This window comes from Thalassophryne amazonica, chromosome 1 (assembly GCF_902500255.1).
Source record: "Thalassophryne amazonica chromosome 1, fThaAma1.1, whole genome shotgun sequence".
In the NCBI taxonomy this organism is placed as follows: Eukaryota; Metazoa; Chordata; class Actinopteri; order Batrachoidiformes; family Batrachoididae; genus Thalassophryne; species Thalassophryne amazonica.
Genome location: NC_047103.1, coordinates 48,766,751 through 48,793,110, shown reverse-complemented (window position 1 = coordinate 48,793,110; position 26,360 = coordinate 48,766,751). Strand labels below are relative to the sequence as shown.

The window sequence follows — 26,360 nt, the reverse complement described above, 5'->3', positions numbered from 1 at the left end:
TTGATGAACAACAGGCAGGCTAAAATGAAATATAAGACCATTTATAATATAAACTCAGTTTCATTCTGATGCTTCAGTGTGTATGCTTACTTAATAAATGTTGTAGTTTTGTATAATCTTAACTGGCTGGAATCTACATTCATTGTCTTGGTAACAAGACAAGTTTCCAAAAACTGTCTTAAGGATACATCTGTCTTGGTGTAACTATACAATTTTGCAATGTTCATGGAGCAGTTTTTCAAAATTAAATTTCTTTATATGGGTATCATGGGCACACACAATAGGCAGAGGGCTGTGCTATGCTGACATAAAAGATTTATATTTGGATAAATGTCTGTACTTTTGGAATCAGTATGTTTTTGTTTTAGCTGTCTCATGACATATTAGAGTGCACTGAATGTTTCCGAGTTACAGGGTTCTAATGGTAACTTCCATGTGAAATGCCTTGGGGTGACTTCTGTTGTGATTTGGCACTATATAAATAAATTGAATTAAGTTGAGTCCCTGGGTCAGTACATAAATATTGCACTTACCTGCCTTTACAGGCTGTGCAGGCAATAACATGAATATTTCTTTAACTTTGTTGCTGTTAAGGAGAGACAGCAGACATGATGTTTTACTGTCTAGCCTACATGTTGAGGCTACACTTAAATTTTGAATATTATGATGAGGGTTTTTTTTTTTTTATTTAATAAATGTCATTCATTTTAGTTTGAGGCAGCGTGGGTGTTAACCAACATTGCATCAGGTACATCCCATCAGACACGAGTGGTTATCCATGCAGGAGCTGTGCCAATTTTCATAGAGATGCTCAGCTCGGATTTTGAAGATGTACAGGAACAGGTAAGAGATTCAGATTTACGTGTTTGTTGGGTGTGTCACAGCCATGTTCTTACATACTTTGAGCAAAACTGTAAATGGCAACTGAAAATATTGATAAAAATTATACTTTGTAGGTATCTTTCTTGATCTTAAGAAAGCTTTTGATATGATGGATCATAAGGTGCTTTTGAAAAAAATACAGCAGTATGTGATAAGGGGAATTGCCTTCAGTTGGATTGAGTCCTACCTAACAAACAGAAAACCGTATGTGCAGATGGGGCAGGGTAGATCCATGAGTGATACATTATTATGTGGTGTATCCTAGGGGATACACCACATAAGCTATTGTTAGTGTACAGGGCTTGAAATAGTATGTGCATGTGCTAGTTTGTGCATGTATTATTCGAGCAGTGCATGTAATTTTATACTCCACTTGCACTGGTGCAAGTAACTTTATCCAAGTTTTATCAACTATAAGCACCAGTAGAATGAACCAATAAAGGAACAAATAAGGGGAAAAAACAATTTCCAGTGTGTTGTCTTCATCTTTCCTGTGTTTTATGACGCTCACACACGGAGCGAGTTACTGTGATGATTCGTTCGCGAGCGCATGTGGGGAAAAAAAAGTCTGCTGCTGCGCTTCCTTCAAACTCTGTCATAACCACACCGGACCTGTTTCGAGTTGATTCCTGTGGCGTCATGACGACGCATGAATATCTGCGTCAGGTGCGCGCAGCAGGGGGCAGAGAGGAGGTGAGAACGCAGCCTGCAGGTTCTCTGCACAGAGAAATCAAAGTGCACAGTGTGGCTGCAGCCACACTGTGCACTTTGATTTGTCTTCTAGTTTATATTTGTTCTTGTGCTGAGCTGCCCGTCTGCGCTGTGAGTTCTGTTATAGTTTATCTTTCCTCCTTTGACCACGAGATGCGTGTGCACGCAAACGAACTGTCACTGAGTAAATGTGGAGATGTCTGGAGTTATAGTTGTGGACATGTCCTTTGTCTGGCAATCAGTCTGTGAGCAGGACTTATGTCCTTTTTTTAACATTGTGATGAGAGAGTTTGAGCAGAGAGCAAGGAACTGCCTGCAGCCAGACAGTTTTTTTTTCTTTCTTTCTTTTAATTGTTCACGTGCGCGTGTGAACGAACCGTCAGTGCGTAAATGTGATGTCTGGAGTTATAGTTGATGTGGACATGTCCTGTTTCTGGCAGTCAGTCTGTGAGCAGGACTTATGTCCTTTTTTGTCCTTTATTTAACACTGTGATGAGACAGCATTTTTTTCTGTGCTCTTTTTTTTGGAGCGTACTGCATTGTGTACATGGTATAAAAACAATCCTGCGTGATTTATACTTCAGGAACAATGGAACACAGACCGCAGGAATCATAAATTGGCGTCGGGTAACGTTGTCTTGTGAGCGTGTGGCTTCCAGTCACGTCGAGTACCGTCCTGTTGCTCTGACTTGCACTGAAACCACTTAATTTCTGCGTCGAGCATAGGATGCAAACAAAAATTAAACATGTTTAATTTTTGGTGTCTGATTTGCTTCATCCTTTACGTCCCTCGTGCTGTTGTGGTGTTGAGCTGCTTGTCTCGTCACTGAGTTGCTTCCACGTGGCGTCGTCATGACGACACATGATGACTGGGAGCAGCCCCGGTGTGAAAAAAGGGGCTTTACGGGCCCAGAGAGGAAGAGTCTGACTCTTCAGAGGAGGAGTTTTAAGGTTGATATAAGACTGACTTTTGGTTGTGCAAGTAACTTTTTTTTGTTACTAGCACCAGTGCAAGTAGGTTAAAAAATGTATTTCAACCCCTGGTGTATATTAATGACTTGTACATGGTTTCAGAAACACTAAAATTGGTACTTTTTGCAGACGATACATCAATATTGTGTTCAGGTCAGGATTTACAACAATTGTGATCGAGATTACAAAAGAAATGGGTAAACTTAAAAAAATAGTTTGCTGAGAACAAACTATCCCTAAATACGATGAAAGCCAAAGTAATGTTCTTTAGAAAACGTAGGATAAACCCGAATGTACAAATTAAAATTGATAATGTTTTTATAGAAAGAGTTTACGAACACACTTTTCTTGGTGTAACACTTGATCACAAAATCTGTTGGAAACCCCATAATTCAAAAATTAAAGCTAAAGTAGCAAAGAATGTAGCTTTAATGAGCAACTCAAAATATCTTCTTAAGAGAGCATGGTATATTGTGTATTGTTCACTAATAGTACCATATTTAACTTATTGTGTGGAGATGTGGGGGAATTCATGTAAAAGTAATCCTGAACTATGTAAAGTTCAGAAAATGGCAATTAGAATAATCATTTAGTAGGATACAGGGAGCACAGAAATGCCCTGTTCCTCCAATCTAAAATATTGAAATTTAGTGACCTGGTTCAATTCAGACTGCTCAAATCAAGTTCAAGTTTATTCGGTTCAAGGAAAGAACTTTGAAACAAAATAAAACAAAACTGATTTCTCAGCCAGTCAACCCATGCAACTGAAAGGGTGTAGGTAGAAGCAAAGCTTATATACAGGGGTGCACTTAAGTGGTACGCAGGTACGCATGCGCGGCAAAAATCTGTAATGCGTAATGACACCTGTTATTTCACGCCTTTGCGTACTTCACCGATCATGTCTTAACTTTCATCTCACATGTTGCTTGTCAACTACTGTCAGAGATGTCCTGAAAACAACAAACATTAAGCAGCTTCTTTGGCATTTTGCCACCGACAAAGAGACGACAACTGGAGCCAGAGCCAAAGAAGAGACTTTTCTCGGAAAAGTGGCTCCAAGATGTGCAGTGGCTCGAAGCTAACGATGAGCGCACTGAAATGTGGTGCAAGATTTGCCACTCACATCTAGCAGATAAAACAGGTCCATTTTATAAAGGCTCAAAGAATTTCAATCATCCTTTATTTGATAAATATGAAAAAAGCAAGGAGCACATGAATGTGGCGCAAGCCATTGCTAATAAACAGGCTAGCCGAGAAGAAATGTCCAATCGCCCACTTATCAGATGGCGCGACGAGCTGAATGAAGAACAGCGGCAAGCTCTGTTTTAATATTTTTCTGCTCGCCTTCCATAAAGCTAAACACGCACGTCTCATGTCTTCCTATTCTGAGGACATTCCTTTACTGAAGCGGCTGGGAGTAAATGTCGGAGGTGTGTATCTTTCATGTGAAGGCGGCACACGGATCGTGCAGAACATCACTCGCACCATCAGTGAGGAGTTATGTACCAAATTGCAGTCTGTTGAATTTTGGGGGCTGCTTTTTGATGGATCTGAGGACATCACAAAAAGCGAGCAGGAAATCGTTTACATTGTGTCTGTGTCCAGCAACGGAGAGTTTACGTCCGACTTTCTTGGACTGATTGAACTGGGTGCTGACCGAACCGCACAGGATGCAACAGACGGACTTGTGAGACTTTTCCAGGACGCAGGCTTGGATGACTGGACAACAAAGTTGGTCGCTGTGTGCACAGACGGGGCAGCTGTCAACATCGGTATGTACAACGGTGTGGTACCAAAACTCCGGCAACTTGATGCGTTTGGAGACTCCCTTGTGCACATTTTGTGCACCGCACACACACTGGAGAATTGCGCAAAATCAGCTGATCGCAGTGTACCTTACTGTGAGACATTCAATTGCTCTGTGGTCAACCTGCTGCAGTTTTATTTACAAAAAGGTGGATCAAAAAAAACTGCTGCACTGAAGAAGCTGTGTGAAGAAAATGGGATCTCCTTTGTGAAACTGGGCAAGTTTCATAATATCAGATGGTCTGCATGGAGGCATGAAACACTGATAAAAATATCAAGACTGTTGCCAGCCATTAAAATGCAACTGGATACGAGTGATAACAGTGACCTTCAGCATATCTGCACAGAGCGTTTTCAGTGCTTTCTCTCAGACATGCTTGACATTTGCAACATATTGAAGACCACATCCATTAGGTTTCAGAAGGAAAAGCTGACCATTGGAGAATGTAAAGATGAACTCATGGTGGCCATTGGACAGTTCACACTTCTGCTTGATGGTGAAGGTCACAGTGCACAGACAGTTTCTAATGCTGATGCTGACAGAGACAAGAGAAACTTACTCAGGGGGTTAATTGAAGAGTTTGAAGTCAGATATGATTCCCTCAAGTCATGTGATCATTTCTTAGTATTTGATCCTTCAACATGGCCTCAGGAAATGCAAGAGCTCCACAATTTTGGAAACAAAACAGTTTGCAGCATTCTCAACAAATATGAAGCTGCCTTGCAACTTGACAAAAACACCACTGTGACACAATGGATGCGCTTAAAGCAGGCAGGAAAGCGCCTGGGAGCCTCTTCTGTATATGACTTGGTCCAAATAATAAATACAAGTAACCCAGATGCTTACTCCTACATCAACAAGGTGGTTAAGCTGTCTCTTACACTGCCTTTAAGCAGTGCAGCTTGTGAGAGGGGATTCTCACATCTCAACATAATAAAAACCAAGTACAGATCTCGTCTGTCACATGCTCGTCTCTCAGCCCTGATGCGGATACACCTGTCAAAGCAGACCACAGCGACATTTGACCCAAAGCAAGCTGTTGACCTATGGATGGAGACAGCTAATCGGAGGCTCCTGGTACTCACCTGAGTAACTCTCTGAAAAAGTTATGTGCACCCCTGCTTATGCACCTACCCCTTTCAACCTCAGCAACTTTTACTTCACAACAAAACCAAAACAAAACAAATTAAGCAGAACAGAAAACACAGACATCTTAAAATAATCACTAAACTCAAATTCCTCATCATATCCACACCAATAACAGCACACATTGTATAATCCAAAAAAAATACAAAATCAATAACTTAATTGTCCATACTTTAATCAACAGCTATATAGTCCTTCAAACATGAATTGAATTTTCAGAGAATTCTGAAAATTTAGACAATTTTCACATTCAGAAAACATCAGTTCCTTATATTGGCGTTTAAACTGATTGACATTTGGACATCGCTAGAGTTCCTTCGTCAGATTATTCCATATTTTAGGACTACAAGTAGAAACACAAACGCTTTTCCTGGTCGTCCGAGCACCAACAATTTTAAAATGATACAAGCCCCTTAAATTATATTCTATTAAATCCTATTCAAAGTTACAGAAAAGTGGCTTCCTCAAAGTATTCTAAACATGTTATCAAAAAGAAGAGACCAGCCAAATTATAAAAAAACAACTCTCCTGAACTACTTTGAAAACCATGTGTATTCCTAGACGGGGAGTAGAAATATGGAATAGCTTAGAAGCAAATACCAAACTTTGTAAGAATCTGCCACACTTTAAAAAGGTTTATAAAGAATCCTTATTACTGAAATATGAAAAAAAATAACTAGCACTTAACAGGAGTTGTCAGAGAAATGTTTGCCTTTCTTTTAAATCTATACGATTATAAGTGATTGATGTCTGTACATTATACTCACTTAATCCATTCATGAACAGGCACATGCACTCGATGAGTGTATGCGCCTGGGTATGGGCGAGACCCGTATATCATACACACTTGTTCCGTTCATGAACAGGCACATGCACGCAGTGAGTGTATTGGCCTGGTTATGGGCGAGACACAACATACGAGATACAATGTACGACCATTGTATGAGTGTTATGATGTGACAACTTTGAAAAGGTGTTTTACTAAAAGGTTATGGACTGTAGTGTACAAGGTACAACATTATGTTATGCACTTACCTATTGGTTAATTTGTCTGTATGGAGGGCTGTAGGCATTTATAAGCTTTGTTTAGCCTACTCCTTTTGGGCATCATGTATATATCTGTCTTACCTAATGTCTACTTACAATCATGTAAATCTGTTGCTCAAATAAAAATGAAACGAAGGACAGCTTTGACCAGTGAAATTACAGTACCTTTGGTGTTTTTGAGTCATCTCATTGTGACACTTTTGAGTTGAATTAATGTTGTGCCCCTCAGGCTGTGTGGGCCTTGGGAAACATAGCAGGAGATAGCACAGAGTGCAGAGACTTTGTCATTGACTGCAACATTCTGCCTTCACTGGTGCAGTAAGTTAAAGATCAATACTACATCTTAGGCTCTGGGTCTGACACTTGAAGTCAAGACCAAAACATTTAAGTTTAGTTTTCTCTTCAGTTATTCTGCATCTTTTGTGAAACATATTTTCTGCAACTCCCCTTGCAGGTTACTGGCCAAACAAAGTCGTCCAACAATGATGAGGAATGCAGTATGGGCACTCTCAAACCTGTGCAGAGGAAAGAACCCACCTCCAGATTTTGCTAAAGTAATTTACTAAACATTACCACACAAGTATTATAATGCACAGTCATGTTGCTGAAGTACATCAAATCTTATTTATGGTCACAGTTGCTGTAATATTTCTTTATTAAAACCAGGAGCTAGATGATGTAAAAATGTGTGGATCAAATGACATGGACTCTCTCCCTGACCCTTCTGCTTTCTGTCTTTATTCGATTGCTTTCTAGGTCTCTCCATGTCTCAGTGTGCTTTCTTGGCTACTGTTTGTCAATGACACAGACATCCTGGCTGATGCGTGCTGGGCTCTTTCATACCTATCTGATGGTCCCAATGACAAAATCCAGGCCGTTATCGATTCAGGAGTCTGTCGAAGGCTGGTCGAGTTGTTAATGTAAGGCATTTCACATGCAAATTAAATTTCTTACAGCTCACAAAATATACTTTTCGTTCTCATGCACAAGTTACCTTCTGGGGTCCAAGGACGTGCTGGGGCGTCTAACAACTTTTTTCATCATATTTCTATTCATCAGTGATGGGATGTTTCTGGATTATTTTTGTATTCCTGGCCCGTGTCAGATTTAGTGTATGGTCTGATTTCATACAGATGCCACAGTGCCTATTAAGTCTCATTTTTTTCACATCCTGATCTGAGACTGAAGGACAAATACGTGCCGTCACTCGTCCATACAGCAGCACATGAGAGATGCTGTTATAGATTTACCTTGAACTCTGCGTCATGTTGAAACTACAAAGTAAATGAATGGAAATGTTCTGCTGCAGGGAGATTATTTAAAGTTTATCAGAAATAAATTCAAATGGGACTGGTTCAACCCAACTTTTTTTAAATCATATGGAAAAGCAACACTCCCGCTAAATGTTTGAACTTATTATATTATGTTGTTGATGGAATTCATTGTCAGTTGACGTTATTAGTTATTTCACACAAATCAACATCTATTTTTGGGGTGAATTTGCCTCCAACTGTCTTCAAACTGAGCTAGCCTGCTAAATTTTCATTATGGTTTCTTCTGTTACATGGGTGTGAAATATTTATGTGGAGAAAAATAAAAGCATTTAACATGCTCGTAGCTGTCAAATATTGATGGAAAAAATGTTGTTTTGCGTATTTCCCAGAAATGCTGACATCAGCACTGGGCAAAAAATCTGTGTTGCATTTCCCATTTATATAAGTGAATAAGAATAAAATTTTTTAACTAAAATCGGTTTTACTGAGAACTAAGTGATATTGATGACTTAATGAATAGTAGGTGCAGCTTTACTTGTATCAAACTTTATTTTTGTTCATGACACTATCAGTGTACAAAGAGGTGTACTTATACTGACAATGACAGTTGTCATTAAAGTAAGTCCCTTTGGCTGCTTCCTTGTTTTCACTCGGGGTCACCACAGCAGATCTAAGGTGGATCTGTCGATTTGGCACAAGTGTTACGCCAGATGCTCTTCCTGACCCAACTCCACACAACATGGAGAAATGTGGCAGGTGTAGGGTTTGCACCAGGAACCTTCCGCACTGAAACCAAGCACATTAACCGCTTGGCCAGTTGTTATAAAAGCACAAATGGCTGATGTCAAATGTTTAGATAAGTGTAGAGAGAGAACAGTAACAGTCCAATGCAAATATGTGGTTTTACGAAATGGTAATAACACCGTATTCCAACCCATGTGGCAGACTGTGTATTATAGTTCTGTCTTCTTGCCAGTATGGAAAATACGCTTTTATGACTAAAATGAGCAAGAAAATGGGACGGAAAGATATATTTTATTTAGCTTGTTAATTGCACCAGATTGTGCCAAATTGCATGTAATATTTCTAAGTTTTCTGTGCTGCAGCCCTGACATGATAAAAATTCAGCCCCCCCCAAGGGTTATTTACATCATTGATTAATAGATCACAGACAGAATGTCACAGAGCTGTCATTCAACCACTCCCTGAAACTACAGTGTCACCTCTTGTTTCAATCCTTGTTGCAGACTGTCTTTGATTCACAGCCAATCATAGAGGCCAAAGAAGGTCACATAGGTCTGTGTCTGTCTGCCTGCCTGCCTGCCTGAAGCTGCTGCCAGACTGCAGCGTCTCTCCGTGGAGTATTCACATGCCAGTAAATGCTCATAGATGCTAAAAGAATGATACTCTCAGCCTGAAAACTCTTCAGTTTTTATGTAGTCCTCCAGACAAACAAATGTGTATGGGGAAAAATGATGTGAAAGGAATTGTTTTTTTCCTTCCAGGAGTGACAAGTTGCTCCCCCTCCCCATCAGAGCAAATGGACTTTCCATTTTTCATCACTGACTGATATTTATGAAGATTTGTTTTTGTATTTGATAGAGTGAAGACAGAACACATCTAGCTGGAACTGGTTGGTGATTTTTTTTTGGGGGGGGGGGGGGGTGCTGCAGCTATCAATTATTTTAGTAATCAAGTATTCTATCGATGATTCTGGCGATCAATCGCGTAATCGGATAAAAAGCACTTTTGCGTTTTTAAACATCAACCATCCAGGGCTCTTCCTAAGCAATGGCACAGTGTCGCTGCACCATCACACAGATTGTCAAATTTAGTGTGCCCCTTTCTGTTTTCCTGGGTAATCTTTTTTTTTTTTTTTTCCCCCATCGTTACAAGTTTTGGATCTTTCCCGGTGTCAGGAGCTCAGCCAGAGTCTTGACATGTTGCTGAAATGGCAATGGGGTGTGGCTTTCTGGTTTTTTTTTCCCCCAACTTGTAAAATTTAACCATTTTAATTTTTTTTTATTTTTTTAAAGGTTGGTGGACTGGGTCCCTGTGTGAAATTTTTTATTTTTTTTTGTATCCCTCTTTCTCTGCGATTCAACAGATGCATTTCAGCTGGAGGTTGAACATGCAAGCCTTGCAGTCACTTTATTATTATTATTATTATTATTATTGTTTTTAAGTTACCGTGTTTGTGAAGTGTTGTGTGTTGCCCAAAAAAGCGAAAATTAAAAAGTGAAACACTCGGTGCGAGTCTGAGCAAAACACATAAGAAAGAGTGGACTTCTTTCAGAGACTGTTTGTCAGTGTGGCCGGGGACTGAGCTGTGACTTGCCTGGTCTGAGGGGAGCCCTGAGCCCCTTGAACCGGGCAGAGAGAGGCAGCAGCCGGCTGCCGTGCGAATAGCCCCTCCCCACGTTGAGCGGAGAAAAGCCAACAGACGAAACAGTGTTTTGTTTTTTTTTAAAAACAAACCCATTTCTTCACTTTAAATGCACAGTAAGTCTATTTCAGATGATCAGCGTGGACCATCTTTCTCCCAAAAAGGCTTTATTTTGCTGTGTGTCGCGTTGGAAAGTGGTAGCTTTTGTGCTAATTTGATTAGCGCTTACACGGCTTAAGTGCATGCTCTAAGTCATCTTCTGTTTTTTTCTGGGGACATTACAGCACCACACATAGGCCTGGTATATGTACTACGACATTAAATGAAGCTTGGAGGCACAGAATTTGCCTCGAACATTTTTTGCAATCGAATTATTCAAGTTACTCGACTAATTGTTTCAGCCCTAGTGGTTAGAGCTGCTGCACTGCACCACACATTTTTTTTGTCATTACCTCCACCAATGAAGTTGGAGGAGGTCATGTTTCACCCCTCTTTGTCTGTTTGTTTGTGAACAGCCTGGAGCCCACAGTTTTTCATATATCATTATGAAATTTTTACTGAAGATTCATATCCTGATAGGCAAGATTCAATTTTCAAGTTCAAAGTCGGGAAAAATCTTGGAAAATTGGAAAAATCCCTGTCTTTAACATTGAATGTATTTTCCAAAATTCATAACTCTCAAAAAAGATTGAATTTCTTTCATATATGAGAGTGTTATGTAGGATGATATCCTTTATTGACTGACAACCTTTGATCCAGATCTGATCCAGATTACAATTTTTGTGACCATTTAAAATTAACATTGAAAACCCCCATTTAATGTACATTTTACATTATATCTTAATCAAACATGCCCCAAACACACTCATATTTGAAAATGATGTGCACACTGGCACTCACTATTGCCTGACAAAGTTTGATCCAGATCTTATGTGGATTGTGGATTTGTGGAAATTTGAATTTAATATTGAAAAGCCCATTTTGTATACATTTTGCATTATATCTCAATCAAAATGTCTCAATCACTATTTTTCTGTTATGGATTTACCTAATCCACCGAAATTGTACAGAGGTTCCAATTTTATGCCTCTTTGTCTATCTTCCAGTTATCAGTTGGAAACCAAGTGGCAAAAAGCATTGACAAATTTTACATAGCAGAGATAGTCAATGTTCTGTGTAAATTATCTGAAAAAGAATTCAGAAACTGAAAAAGTTTGGGGGAAAAAAAAAACCTGACACTACAAAAAACTTTGAGTCAAGTGCGTGAACTAAATACATACTCTTGACATTTGATCGCATGTAATTTAGCTTCCGGAATGCCACTTAAACAGGACTTTCAAATCAAATCAATTTTATTTATATAGCACCAAATCACAACAAACAGTTGCCCCAAGGCACTTTATATTGTAAGGCAAAAGCCATACAATAATTACAGAAAAACCCCAACGGTCAAAACGACCCCCTGTGAGCAAGCACTTGGCGACAGTGGGAAGGAAAAACTCCCTTTTAATAGGAAGAAACCTCCAGCAGAACCAGGCTCAGGGAGGGGCAGTCTTCTGCTGGGACTGGTTGGGGCTGAGGGGAGAGAATCAGGAAAAAGACATGCTGTGGAAGAGATCAGAGATCAATTACTAATGATTAAATGCAGAGTGGTGCATACAGAGCAAAAAGAGAAAGAAACACTCAGTGCATCATGGGAACCCCCCAGCAGTCTAAGTCTATAGCAGCATAACTAAGGGATGGTTCAGGGTCACCTGATCCAGCCCTAACTATAAGCTTTAGCAAAAAGGAAAGTTTTAAGCCTAATCTTAAAAGTAGAGAGGGTGTCTGTCTCCCTGATCTGAATTGGGAGCTGGTTCCACAGGAGAGGAGCCTGAAAGCTGAAGGCTCTGCCTCCCATTCTACTCTTACAAACCCTAGGAACTACAAGTAACCCTGCAGTCTGAGAGCGAAGCGCTCTATTGGGGTGATATGGTACTACGAGGTCCCTAAGATAAGATGGGACCTGATTATTCAAAACCTTATAAGAAGAAGAATTTTAAATTCTATTCTGGAACTAACAGGAAGCCAATGAAGAGAGGCCAATATGGGTGAAATATGCTCTCTCCTTCTAGTTCCCGTCAGTACTCTAGCTGCAGCATTTTGAATTAACTGAAGGCTTTTCAGGGAACTTTTAGGACAACCTGATAATAATGAATTACAATAGTCCAGCCTAGAGGAAATAAATGCATGAATTAGTTTTTCAGCATCACTCTGAGACAAGACCTTTCTAATTTTAGAGATATTGCGCAAATGCAAAAAAGCAGTCCTACATATTTGCTTAATATGCGCATTGAAGGACATATCCTGATCAAAAATGACTCCAAGATTTCTCACAGTATTACTAGAGGTCAGGGTAATGCCATCCAGAGTAAGGATCTGGTTAGACATCATGTTTCTAAGATTTGTGGGGCCAAGTACAATAACTTCAGTTTTATTTGAATTTAAAAGCAGGAAATTAGCGGTCATCCATGTCTTTGTCTGTAAGACATTCCTGCAGTTTAACTAATTGGTGTGTGTCCTCTGGCTTCATGGATAGATAAAGCTGGGTATCATCTGCGTAACAATCAAAATTTAAGCAGTGCTTTCTAATAATACTGCCTAAGGGAAGCATGTATAAAGTGAATAAAATTGGTCCTAGCACAGAACCTTGTGGAACTCCATAATTAACCTTAGTCTGTGAAGAAGACTCCCCATTTACATGAACAAATGGTAATCTGTTAGATAAATATGATTCAAACCACCGCAGCGTAGTGCCTTTAACACCTATGGCATGCTCTAATCTCTGTAATAAAATTTTATGGTCAACAGTATCAAAAGCAGCACTGAGGTCTAACAGGACAAGCACAGAGATGAGTCCACTGTCCTGAGGCCATAAGAAGATCATTTGTAACCTTCACTAATGCTGTTTCTGTACTATGATGAATTCTAAAACCTGACTGAAACTCTTCAAATAGACCATTGAATGAATGAATGAATGAATGAATGAATGAAAACTGTTTATTTCGAACATTTGATACAACAACAATTACAAGATAGATCAGTAAAGACAACAACAAAAAAGTTCCTACTGTGTACCCAACATGTCCGAAAAGGGGTAGGGTGAAGCATCAGCTTATTTATCCCTACCCCTTCTTCCCCACAACCAGTAATACCCTTTGCCACATATACACATAGATTCCTACACACCTAAACCGATATCAATATATATATATACATATATACACATACACATACATATATACATATACACATACACATACATATACATACACACATCAACATACATACACATATATACACATATACATATATACACATATATATACACAAACATAAATATACACCTACACATACCTACTTACATACAAAATACTATATATTTACAAGCCGAAGCAAAAAACAAAAACACCCTAACCCTCATTACCCTTCCTCCTCCCTACACCCAGAAAAAAACATATTTTTGTACCGCTGTTTGAACTGGTTCATGCTTGGACATTGCTTGAGCCCCACTCCCAATCTGTTCCACATCCTCACCCCACAGACAGAAATACAGAAACCTTTTAATGTTGTTCGTGCCCACTGATGCTTTAAATTAAATTTCCCCCTCAGACTGTAATTCCCTGATCTGTTAAAAAACATATTTTTAATATTTGCTGGAAGTAAATTGTTTATTGCTTTATACACAATTTGTACTGTTTGAAAATGAACCAAGTCTGTGAATTTTAAGAATTTGGATTGTAAAAATAGTGGATTTGTATGATCTCTATAGCCAGTATTATGAATAATTCTTATAGCTCTTTTCTGCATTACTGATAGTGATTGTGTTGTACCTTTATAAGTATTACCCCATACCTCTTCACAGTACTGTAAATATGGTAAAACCAGTGAGCAGTAAAGAATGCGGAGTGAGTTGTGGTCCAGAATATGTTTCGCTTTGTTTAGAACTGAAATGCTTCTTGACAGTTTACTTTGTATATGTTTTATATGAGTCTTCCAGTTTATCTTATCATCTATTATCACCCCCAGAAACTTATTTTCATGTACCCTTTCAATATCTACCCCCTCGACTTGTAACTGAACCTGTATGTCTGTATTACAATAGCCAAATAACATGTATTTTGTTTTACTTATGTTTAATGATAATTTGTTTCTGTCAAACCATATTTTCAATTTTTCCATTTCTATACTGATCCTCCTCAGTAACTCCTGCAAATCCCCCCCTGAACAAAAAATGCTTGTGTCATCTGCAAATAATACTAATTTTAATATTTTGGAAACATTGACAATATCATTTATATAAATTAGAAACAGTTTTGGACCCAATACTGACCCCTGTGGGACGCCACAAGCATTGTCCAAGCATGATGATGTATATTCCCCCAACTTCACAAACTGTTTTCTGTTACTTAAGTAGCTTCTCACCCAGTGCAACACCAACCCCCTAATCCCATACTGTTCAAGTTTATTGATTAATATGTCATGATTAATTGTATCAAAAGCCTTTTTAAGGTCTATAAATATTCCAACTGAATGTAATTTGTGGTCTATGGCGTTTGTAATCTCCTCAACTGATTCTATTAATGCAAGTGATGTTGAACTATGTGCTCTGAATCCATATTGACTATCAGTAAATAATTTATGTTTATTTATGAATTTGTCTAATCTATTATTGAATAACTTTTCTAATAATTTGGAAAATTGTGGAAGCAAAGAAACAGGTCTATAATTTGTGAAGTGGTGTCTATCCCCAGTCTTATACAGCGGCACAACCTTAGCTATTTTCATTTGATTGGGAAATTTACCGGTTTGAAATGATAAGTTACAGATGTATGTTAATGGTTCTACAATCCATTCAATGACCTGTTATACCACCAGCATATCAATTTCATTTAAATCGGTAGATGTTTTATATTTACAATTATTCACAATGTCTATAATTTCATTTCCATCCACTGCTGTGAGGAACATTGAACAGGGATTTCTTTCTATGAGATTATTATCCCAATCCTCAGGTTGGGAATCGGGAATTTTTTCTGCCAAGCTTGGTCCAATATTTACAAAAAAATTATTAAAACCGTTGACTACCTCATCCTTATTTTCCTTCTTGACATTATTATCAATGAAATACTGAGGGTAACTCTGTTTTTTATTACCATTTTTGATAATGCTATTTAATATATCCCATATTCCTTTAATATTGTTTTTGTTATTATATAATATGTTACTATAATATTCCTTTCCTCTGCAGATGATCAGTTAGCTGTTTTACAACTACCCTTTCAAGATTTTTTGAGAGAAAAGGAAGGTTGGAGATTGGCCTATAATTAGCTAAGATAGCTGGGTCAAGTGATGGCTTTTTAAGTAATGGTTTAATTACTGCCACCTTAAAAGCCTGTGGTACATAGCCAACTAATAAAGATAGATTGATCATATTTAAGATCGAAGCATTAATTAATGGTAGGGCTTCCTTGAGCAGCCTGGTAGGAATGGGGTCTAATAGACATGTTGATGGTTTTGAGGAAGTAACTAATGAAAATAACTCAGACAGAACAATCGGAGAGAAAGCATCTAACCAAATACCAGCATTACTGAAAGCAGCCAAAGATAATGATATGTCTTTGGGATGGTTATGAGTAATTTTTTCTCTAATAGTTAAAATTTTATTAGCAAAGAAAGTCATGAAGTCATTACTAATTAAAGTTAAAGGAATACTCGGCTCAATAGAGCTCTGACTGTTTGTCAGCCTGGCTACAGTGCTGAAAAGAAACCTGAGGTTCTTATTTTCTTCAATTAGTGATGAGTAGTAAGATGTCCTAGCTTTACAGAGGGCTTTTTTATAGAGCAACAGACTCTTTTTCCAGGCTAAGTGAAGATCTTCTAAATTAGTGAGACGCCATTTCCTCTCCAACTTACAGGTTATCTGCTTTAAGCTGCGAGTTTGTGAATTATACCACGGAGTCAGGCACTTCTGATTTAAGGCTCTCTTTTTCAGAGGAGCTACAACATCCAAAGTTGTGCTCAGTGAGGATGTAAAACTATTGACGAGATAATCTATCTCACTCACAGAGTTTAGGTAGCTACTCTGCACTGTGTTGGTATATGGCATTGGAGAACATAACAAAGAAGGAATCATATCGTTAACCTAGTTACAGCGCTTTCTACAACACTTCTACTGTAATGAAACTTATTCCCCACTGCTGGGTAGTCCATTAAAGTAAATGTAAATGTTATTAAGAAATGATCAGACAGAAGGGGGTTTTCAGGGAATACTGTTAAGTCTTCAATTTCCATACCATAAGTCAGAACAAGATCTAAAGTATGGTTAAAGTGGTGGGTGGACTCATTTACATTTTGAGCGAAGCCAGTTGAGTCTAATAATAGATTAAATGCAGTGTTGAGGCTGTCATTCTTAGCATCTATTTGGATGTTAAAATCGGCCACTATAATTATCTGAGCTAAGCACTAAGTCAGACAAAAGGTCTGAGAATTCACAGAGAAACTCACAGTAACGACCAGGTCGACAATAGATAACAACAGTTAAAACTGGTTTTTGGGACTTCCAATTTGAATGGACAAGACTAACAGTCAAGCTTTCAAATGAATTAAAGGTCTGTCTGGGTTTTTGATTAATTAATAAGCTGGAGTGGAAGATTGCCGCTAATCCTCCCCCTCGGCTTGTGCTATGAGCATTCTGACAGTTAGTGTGACTCGGGGGTGTTGACTCGTTTAAACTAACATATTCGTCCTGCTGTAACCAGGTTTCTGTAAGGCAGAATAAATCAATATGTTGATCAATTATGATATCATTTACTAACAGGGACTTAGAAGAGAGAGACCTAATGTTTAATAGACCACATTTAATTGTTTTAGTCTGTGGTGTAGTTGAAGGTGCTATATTATTTTTTCTTTTTGAATTTTTATGCTTAAATAGATTTTTACTGGTTGTTGGTCGTCTGGGAGCAGGCACCGTCTCTACGGGGATGGGGTATTGGGGGGATGGCAGGGGGAGAGAAGCTGCAGAGAGGTGTGTAAGACTACAACTCTGCTTCCTGGTCCCAACCCAGGATAGTCACAGTTTGGAGGGTTTAATAAAATTGGCCAGATTTCTAAAAATGAGAGCTGCTCCATCCAAAGACAAGACCAGGTTTTCCCCAGAAGCTTTGCCAATTATCTATGAAGCCCACCTCATTTTTCGGACACCACTCAGACAGCCAGCAATTCAAGGAGAACATGCGGCTAAACATGTCACTCCCGGTCCGATTGGGGAGGGGCCCAGAGAAAACTACAGAGTCCGACATTGTTTTTGCAAAGTTACACACCGATTCAATGTTAATTTTAGTGACCTCCGATTGGCGTACCCGGATGTCATTACTGCTGACGTGAATTACAATCTTACCAAATTTACGCTTAGCCTTAGCCAGCAGTTTCAAATTTCCTTCAATGTCGCCTGCTCTGGCCCCCGGAAGACAATTGACTATGGTTTCTGGTGTCGCTAACTTCACATTTCTCAAAACAGAGTCGCTAATAACCAGAGTTTGATCCTCGGCGGGTGTGTCGCTGAGTGGGGAAAAATGGTTAGAGATGTGAACGGGTTGGTGGTGTACAGAGGGCTTCTGTTTAGGACTACGCTTCCTCCTCACAGTCACCCAGCTGGCCTGCTTTCCCGGCTGCTCGGGATCTGCTGGGGGACAGCTAACGGCGGCTAAGCTACCTTGGTCCGCACCAACTACAGGGGCCTGGCTAGCTGTAGGATTTTCCAAGGTGCGGAGCCGAATCTCCAATTCGCCCAGCCTGGCCTCCAAAGCTACGAATAAGCTACACTTATTACAAGTACCATTACTGCTAAAGGAGGCCGAGGAATAGCTAAACATTTCACACCCAGAGCAGAAAAGTGCGGGAGAGACAGGAGAAGCCGCCATGCTAAACCGGCTAAGAGCTGGTAGCTGCGCTAAGCTAGCGGATTCCTAAAAACCCACAAAGTAAGTCATGTGTAAATAATTTAGAGGTGATTCAGCAGAGGGAGTGCTTTAGTTAAGGCACGTGAAGATTACACTGTGAAACAAATCGTTATATTGTTATCTAGATCAATCTAACTACGCAGATTAAACAGCTAACAGATACAGCAAAACACCGCTGTGCTCCGGAACAGGAAGTGATACAATACCGCAGTGAGAGCCAACCACCAGTAGACCTTGAAAATTTTTTACAAGGTAAAAAATTGTGGAATTGGAAACTAGGGTTGGCAGAAACCCATATCTAACAACAAAACAGTTTGTACAGAAGGATTCAAAACATACTCAACATTTTAAATTATTGAAAACACTCTTCACATTCTTAGCTTTACAGCCAAATTATTTCTCTATACAGTGTTCTAGATAAATATGACACATTCTGAAAGCTGAGATTGTGCTCAACAATTTCCTATGAAACACATTGGCATTATACTAAAAGAAAGTACCTTAAAACAGGAATTACTAAAAGTATGGTAAAATCCCAAAAATGTGCTAGGATCCCAGAGAGTTTAAGGAATTTGAAAATACTATAAACTAGTGATAAGACTTGGTCCTTCTTGATTATTCCGGGTGATCCGACTTCCTCTCACATCCAGAGATATGCAGGTTAGGTAGATTGGCAACTTTTGTATAACTGTCCAGGTCTCCCTTGTAAAAGAGATCTTGATCTCAGTGGGACTAACTTGGTTAAATAAATGCTAAATTAAAAAATTAATTCTTAAGATAATGAATATGTAGTTCTTCATAGAGCCAAAATTCCAAAATTGATAAAGTGATTGACCAAAGAATTTGAGTAGTGATTTAATTCTTAACTGATCAGTAGCAATAATATATTACTTAACAGTTTGTGTCTTCTCCATGGACATACGCGCAGGTCCTAATTTTTAAATAGCCCCGTGTTTCATTTGCTTATCACAGCCATTGTGCTACCAGTAAAGTGTAGCGTTACTCCAGTGTGTACTTGGATTTCTTATCAACTGTATTTAAATCTTCTACACACAAAAAATAGTCATTCCACACTACAATTTTGGTTTGTTATAGGCACTCTGACTATAAAGTGGTATCTCCTGCACTACGGGCTGTTGGGAACATAGTCACTGGAGATGACCTACAGACACAGGTAATGGCAGCACCATGCTACATTAAAAATGCTTCTGCATAGTCAAGAAGACATTTGAGTTCATGTTATAAAGGGAAGTACTGTAAGATAAAAGGGAGCCAAACATTAATTTGAAAGGCTTAGACAACAGAATATCAGGTACATTTGTATGATGAAATCTCAAAATACGTCACTACTATAAGATATTAAACATGGTCATAGGTATTCCTTTGTTTTAGCAGCATTTCTCTTAATACTACCATGGACAGAAAACTTGTAAATTTTAATTTCAGATATAAAATCAGCTGAAAATAGTACTGGCAGCCGTACATGTCACAGTTGCTCCATAGAACCTGCTGGTGAATATCTAAAGTCATTTTAGAGACTGCTGTATAATATGAAAAATTTCAGAACATCACTGATTTTATATTTTTCTAAGATGCCTTTCTTCCATGCCAATATTTCTGACTTTGTACCATGTTGTTGTTCAGGTGATTTTGAACTGTTCAGCTCTGCAGTCGCTACACCACCTTCTCAGCAGCCCAAAGGAGTCCATCAAGAAGGAGGCCTGCTGGACCATTTCTAATATCACTGCAGGAAACCGAGCACAAATACAGGTGACTGTTTCTGGGTGGTGTGCAGTTTTCTTTACCCATAGTTTACAATATGTCTGTGTGCATTTCTTTATATATATATATATATATATTGTGTGTGTGTGTGTGTGTATGTACGAGGTCTATTAGAAAAGTATCCGACCTTATTATTTTTTTCAAAAACCATATGGATTTGAATCACGTATGATTGCGTCAGACATGCTTGAACCCTCGTGCGCATGCGAGAGTTTTTCCACGTCTGTCGGTTGCGTCATTCGCCTGTGAGCAGGCTTTGAGTGAGGAGTGGTCCACCCCTTGGCGGATTTTCATTGTCAGGAAATGGAGGAATGATTTGGGCTTTTTTTCCATCAGAATTTTTTCAGAAACTGTTAGAGAATGGCAGCTGGAAACCATTCGAAAAATTGATCTGGCTTTCGGTGAAAATTTTAAGGGCTTCACAGAGAATAAGGAGTGTTACTACAGCTTGAAGGACGCTCGGCGCGCTGCGCTCCGTGCCGCCATCGAGAGCCACAAACCACCGGATCATTTCTAAACGGATGGCTCTGTGGATCCGAGACCGTCGTGTGCACTTTCTCTGGTTATCACAAGAGCTGGACATCAACCATTTTCCAGCAGATTTCACTTTTAACAAGAGATTTTGTCATGGAAAGCCGAGCGGAGGCTTCGCGCGTCACGACCGATTTGCTGATGGAGCAAGACAAAGGAACACCTCCGTTTTGGTCTCACAGGACGGCTTTGAGAGGGCATTCAGACAGCTGTCGGTGGTTTTTCCATCGAGTGATTATCCGAGAAATTGTGGATGTGCCTGGACATGCCAGAACATGTCCCGTGAGGCTTCATCACGGTGTTGCTGTGCGCCATGCGGCACCGCCGCGACACGCGGAATTCCTCCGCACGTCTGTTTCAATGTGCCGAAAAAGTGCTGATGTCCACGTCTTTTCACAATTCCTGTGCTAGTCAGACGACGTCCCGGATAAAACAGCGTCCAGTTTGTAAATGAACGGCACATTCCACTGTTACAGGAGTTTTTGTCATGGAAAGAGGAGCGGAGGCTTCACGCGTTGCGGCGGTGCCGCATGGCGCACAGCAACGCCGTGATGAAGCCGCACGGGACATGTTCTGGCATGTCCAGGCACATCCACAATTTCTCGGATAATCACTCGATGGAAAAACCACCGACAGCTGTCTGAACGCCATCTCAAAGCCGTCCTGTGAGACCAAAACGGAGGTGTTCCTTTGTCTCGCTCCATCAGCAAATCGGTCGTGACGCGCTAAGCCTCCGCTCGGCTTTCCATGACAAAATCTCTTGTTAAAAGTGAAATCTGCTGGAAAATGGTTGATGTCCAGCTCTTGTGACAACCAGAGAAAGTGCACACGACGGTCTCGGATCCACAGAGCCATCCGTTTAGAAATGATCTGGTGGTTTGTGGCTCTCGATGGCGGCACGGAGCGCGGCGCACTGAGCGTCCTTAAAGTTGTCCTTAAAGCTGTAGTAACAGTCCTTATTCTCTGTGAAGCTCGTAAAATTTTCACCGAAAGCTAGATAAATTTTTTGAATGGTTTCCAGCTGCCAGTCTCTAACAGTTTCTGAAAAAATTCTGATGGAAAAAAAGCCCAAATCATTCCGCCATTTCCTGACAATGAAAAGCCGCCGAGGGGGCTGGACCACTCCTCACTCAAAGCCTGCTCACAGGCAAATGACGCAACCGACAGGCGTGGAAAAACTCACGCATGCGCACGAGGGTTCAAGCTTGTCTGACGCACTCACACATGATTCAAATCCATATGGTTTTTGAAAAAATAATAAGGTCGGATACTTTTCTAATAGACCTCGTATGTATATATCGGGTGTCGCAAAAAAATACGCAACATTTTATCAGCAAAGAAAGTGGTCAAAGCATATGTCTAGGAAGTACATTTATGGCTGGATAGAAAGCTGAAAGGTTGAAGTTTTTCATACCAATGTCAATATTGGCCCTGCATTTTGCCAGTCTAGCATAAAGTCGCTGCACCTGTTTGACACTCTTGGTCTGGTTCCAAAACTCAATAATTTTTGTTCACTGTAGTATGGTTAATCTTGGCATTTTCCTGAGTCTTGCTTGGCATCAAGATAAATTTCAGGGTCTCTGTAAGTAAAAAAGAAACATAAGTGATTAAGTTTGTAGCATTTAAGGGTCAAACCGAGTGTTTTAAATGTATTTTTTTTGGGGACACCCTATATATACAGTGAGGAAAATAAGTATTTGAACACCCTGCTATTTTGCAAGTTCTCCCACTTAGAAATCATGGAGGGGTCTGAAATTTTCATCTTAGGTGTGTGTCCATTGTGAGAGACATGATCTTAAAAAAAAATCTGAAAATCACAATGTATGATTTTTTTTTTTTTTTTAATAATTTATTTGTATGTTACTACTGCAAATAAGTATTTGAACACCTGTGAAAATCAGTGTTAATATTTGGTACAGTAGCCTTTGGTTGCAATTACAGAGGTCAAACGTTTCCAGGTTTGCACACACTGCAGCAGGGATTTTGGTCCACTCCTCCATACAGATCTTCTCTAGATCTTTCAGGTTTGGGGTTTCAGCTCCCTCCAAAGATTTTATATTGAGTTCAGGTCTGGAGACTGGCCAGGCCCCTCCAGGACCTTGAAATGCTTCTTACACAGCCCCTCCTTAGTTGCCCTGGCTGTGTGTTTGGGGTCATTGTCATGCTGGAAGACCCAGCCATGACCCGTCTTAAATGCGCTTATTGAGGGAAAGAGATTGTTTGCCAAAATCTTGCAATACATGACCCCATCCATCCTCCCTTCAGTATGGTGCAGTCGTCCTGTCCCCTTTGCAGAAGAGCACCCCCAGAGTATGATGCTTCCACCCCCATGCTTCATGGTTGGGATGGTTTTCTTGGGATTGTTCTCATCCTCTAAACATGGTAAGTGGAGTTGATTCCAAAAAGCTCTATTCTGGTCTCATCTGACCACATGACCTTCTCCCATGACTTTTCTGGATCATCCAGATGGTCACTGATGAACTTCAAACGGGCCTGGACATGTGCTGGCTTGAGCAGGGGGACCTTGCTGCCCTGCAGGATTTTAAACCATGACAGCATCATGTGTTACTAATGTAATCTTTGTGACTGTGGTCCCAGCTCTCTTCAGGTCATTGACCAGGTCCTCCTGTGTAGTTCTGAGCTTTCTCAGAATCATCCTTATCCCACAAAGTGAGATCTTGTATGGAATCCCAGACCGAAGGAGATTGACAGTCATCTTGTGTTTCTTCCACTTTCTAATAAATAATCATAACAGTTGTTGTCTTCTACCAAGCTGCTTGCCTGTTGTCCTGTAGTCCATCCCAGCCTTGTGCAGGTCTACAGTTTTGTCCTGGTGTCTTTAGACAGCTCTTTGGTCTTGGCTATGGTGGACAGGTTGGAGTGTGATTGAGTGTGTGAACAGGTGTCTTTTATACAGGTAACAAGTTGAAACAGGTGCAATTAATAAGATAAAGGGTGCAGAATAAGAGGGCTTCTTAAAGAAAAATTAACAGGTCTGTGTGAGCCAGAATTCTTGCTGGTTGGTAGGGGTTCAAATACTTATTTGCAGCAGTAACATACAAATAAATTATTAAAAAATCATATATTGTGATTTCCGGATTTTTTTTTTTTTTTTTTTTAAATTACAGGGCTGTGAAAAGTCCGCGGATCCACGGGATTCCGCAGATTTTATCATGGGGAGGGGGGGTGAGGTGTTAGTGTTGTACTCTTTAATCGTGAACATCACTGAGTTTTTAAAATGCTTATCGCAAAGCGTTCTCTTTTTTACAACATTGTGTAAGTTTTATAAGTCCGCGGACACTGATCTGTGTGTCACAGATACAAATCAGTTGCCTCGGATCCGTGGAGTTTCACGGAGGGGAAAAAATGCCACTCAAAACGTAGCTGTTAGGACAGTTGTCGTAAAGCAGGACTGGTTGGTTGCTGCGGTGACGCTGTGTGGCTACTTTGTGACGCTTAAGCTAAACTTAGCATGTGGATATTAAAACTTTTCGAGCTTTCAAGTTTTTAAAATAAGATTTGTGCAGCATGTCTGTGTCACGGACCGACGTCGCACAGAGACAAGATGGCGAGAAAGACGGTTTGAAAAAGCCTGCTAAGGACAAGAATCCGTGGAATTGTCGCTGGCTTTATCAACACACCTGAAAGAAAAGAAACAGGAAAAGTGAACTGTGCCCTCTCACGAAACATGGTAATAATTTTTCTCTCCCTGGAAAATAAACATTCTGCTGTTCAAACAGGATTTTAGACAAGATTATGTGACTTTTTTACACTAATCTAGACTTTTTTTCATTGTAAAAAAGACATTGTGGCTTTGAATGGATTTAGGCTGCATGAATTTACACAAGAATATAAGTGACTTTTTACTATAAGGTATATAATTGATATTTTACCATGATTTTCCAAATATTCTACAAGCTTTAACTGTAGTTTTTGAAATGCTGTAACAGTCTTTTCAGTCTTCATAAATTTCATGTAGTTTAATTGTTCTGAGTTAATGCATAATTTGGTTTATAATTAAAAGGAAAATCATTCCAGGTCCTACTTCCATGATGTTATTTCAACATCATCATTGACAGGTCAAATAAAAGGTTGAATATACAACCCCTGGCAATAATTATGGAATCACCGGCCTTGGAGGATGTTCATTCAGTTGTTTAATTTTGTAGACCAAGGAAGACATCAAAGCGTCAAGACAGAAAACTTAACCCTCCTGTTGTCCTCAGGTCAAAATGACCCGCCACTGTGTTAAAACCCCCCCAAAAAATCCACTAAATGCTATTTTTTTTAACTTGAAATTTTATGACTTTTCCTAGATTGGCCCCAACAGTAGAAAAAGTGAAATGTTGCTTTTATTCACATTTCCAGGTAAGCTGTACAAAAAAAGGTAGAAAGGTGGTCTTCGGGTCAAAATGACCCGTGAGGAAAATAGAGTTGAAATCAATGTCACAGAGTTATTTACAAACCACAAAATGTTAATGTTTTAGTTGTGTCTCAGATCAATCAGTAGCAGAAGTAAACAAGGCAAATCAGGTGGTGTTCTCGCAGACTGCAGAAGGCCACCTGTTTATTTCCAGAGGTTATAAAGGTGCTGCAGATAACAGGACCATGAATTCTGTCTGTGCTGAAGCCATGAGTGTGCGTTATAACGTTGAAGAGGCTGAGCTGATTTTCTCAGCAAGACAACTCTGATTCAGAAGAGGAAGTGAAGGATGTATCCGAAGAAGAAGATGGGGAGGAATACAACCCAGAGCATGATGAATCATCTTCAGAAAAAGAAGAAAACCCTGAAGCTGAAAGAGAGACTTTCCTTTCAAAAAAATGGCAAAATAACATGGTCCTCAGCAGCATATGACCAACACGGCAGGCATGCAGAACAAAACGTCATAAAGAAGACCCCAGGACCCACAAGGTATGCCGTGTCGCATGCCCATGACATTGTCTCTACATTCTACCTGTTTATCACACCAGCAATAGGAAAAATAATCCTGGAGATGACAAATCTGGAGGGTTTTTGGAAATATGGCGACAGCTGAAAAAAGATGGATGTGATTGACCTGCAGGCCTACTTAGGGCTGCTAATCTTAGCAGGTGTATACAGGTCCCGAGGTGAGGCTGCAGCTAGTCTATGGGATGCAGAGAGTGGAAGGCCAATTTTCCAAGCCACAATGCCACTCAAACTCTTTTGCACCTACTCAAGACTGCTACGAATTGATGACCGTGAGTCAAGACCAGCAAGACGTGTGACAGACAAACTTGCAGCCATAAGAGAGGTATGGGACAAGTGGGTGGAGCGGCTGCCCTACCTCTACAATCCAGGGCCTGACGTAACAGTGGATAAGCAACTGGTTCCATTTAGAGGTAATCTGTTTTCATATTTGTAATAAAAGTGATTTTCACTATTGATTTCTTTGACTGTTTTCTGTGACAGTAATACTAATCACTGATGGTAATGTCTTTTGTCCAAAGGTCGTCCTTTCTGGCAGTATATGCCCAGCAAGCCAGCAAAGTATGGGATCAAGTCATGGGTGGCTTGCGATTCCAAATCAAGCTATGCTTAGAAAATGCAAGTCTGTACTGGGAAGCCGACCAGTGGATGCCCAGAGAAGAACCAGGGGATGCGAGTTGTGCTTGATGTGACAGAGGGACTGAGGGGTCACAATGTGACATGTGACAGTTTCACCTCTTATGAACTCGGACAGCAGTTCCTGAAGAGGAAGATCACCATGGTTGGTACAGTTCGAAAGAACAAGCCTGAGCTCCCACCTGCACTGCTTGCGTCAAAGGAGAGAGAGGTCTTCTCCTCAGAGTTTGCCTTCACG

The 26,360-nt window shown here is 39.9% G+C and overlaps 1 protein-coding gene across 1 annotated transcript in view; it reads left to right on the top strand.

Moving 5' to 3' along the window:
* Positions 1 to 26,360, top strand: part of kpna1 (karyopherin alpha 1 (importin alpha 5)) — an 80,523-nt gene that overhangs the window by 23,392 nt on the left and 30,771 nt on the right. The window contains exons 6-11 of the mRNA XM_034169475.1: positions 712 to 843; positions 6,795 to 6,883; positions 7,020 to 7,119; positions 7,322 to 7,485; positions 19,321 to 19,399; positions 19,870 to 19,995. Coding sequence (XP_034025366.1) covers positions 712 to 843; positions 6,795 to 6,883; positions 7,020 to 7,119; positions 7,322 to 7,485; positions 19,321 to 19,399; positions 19,870 to 19,995 — 690 coding nt within the window. The remainder of the gene's footprint in view (positions 1 to 711; positions 844 to 6,794; positions 6,884 to 7,019; positions 7,120 to 7,321; positions 7,486 to 19,320; positions 19,400 to 19,869; positions 19,996 to 26,360) is intronic.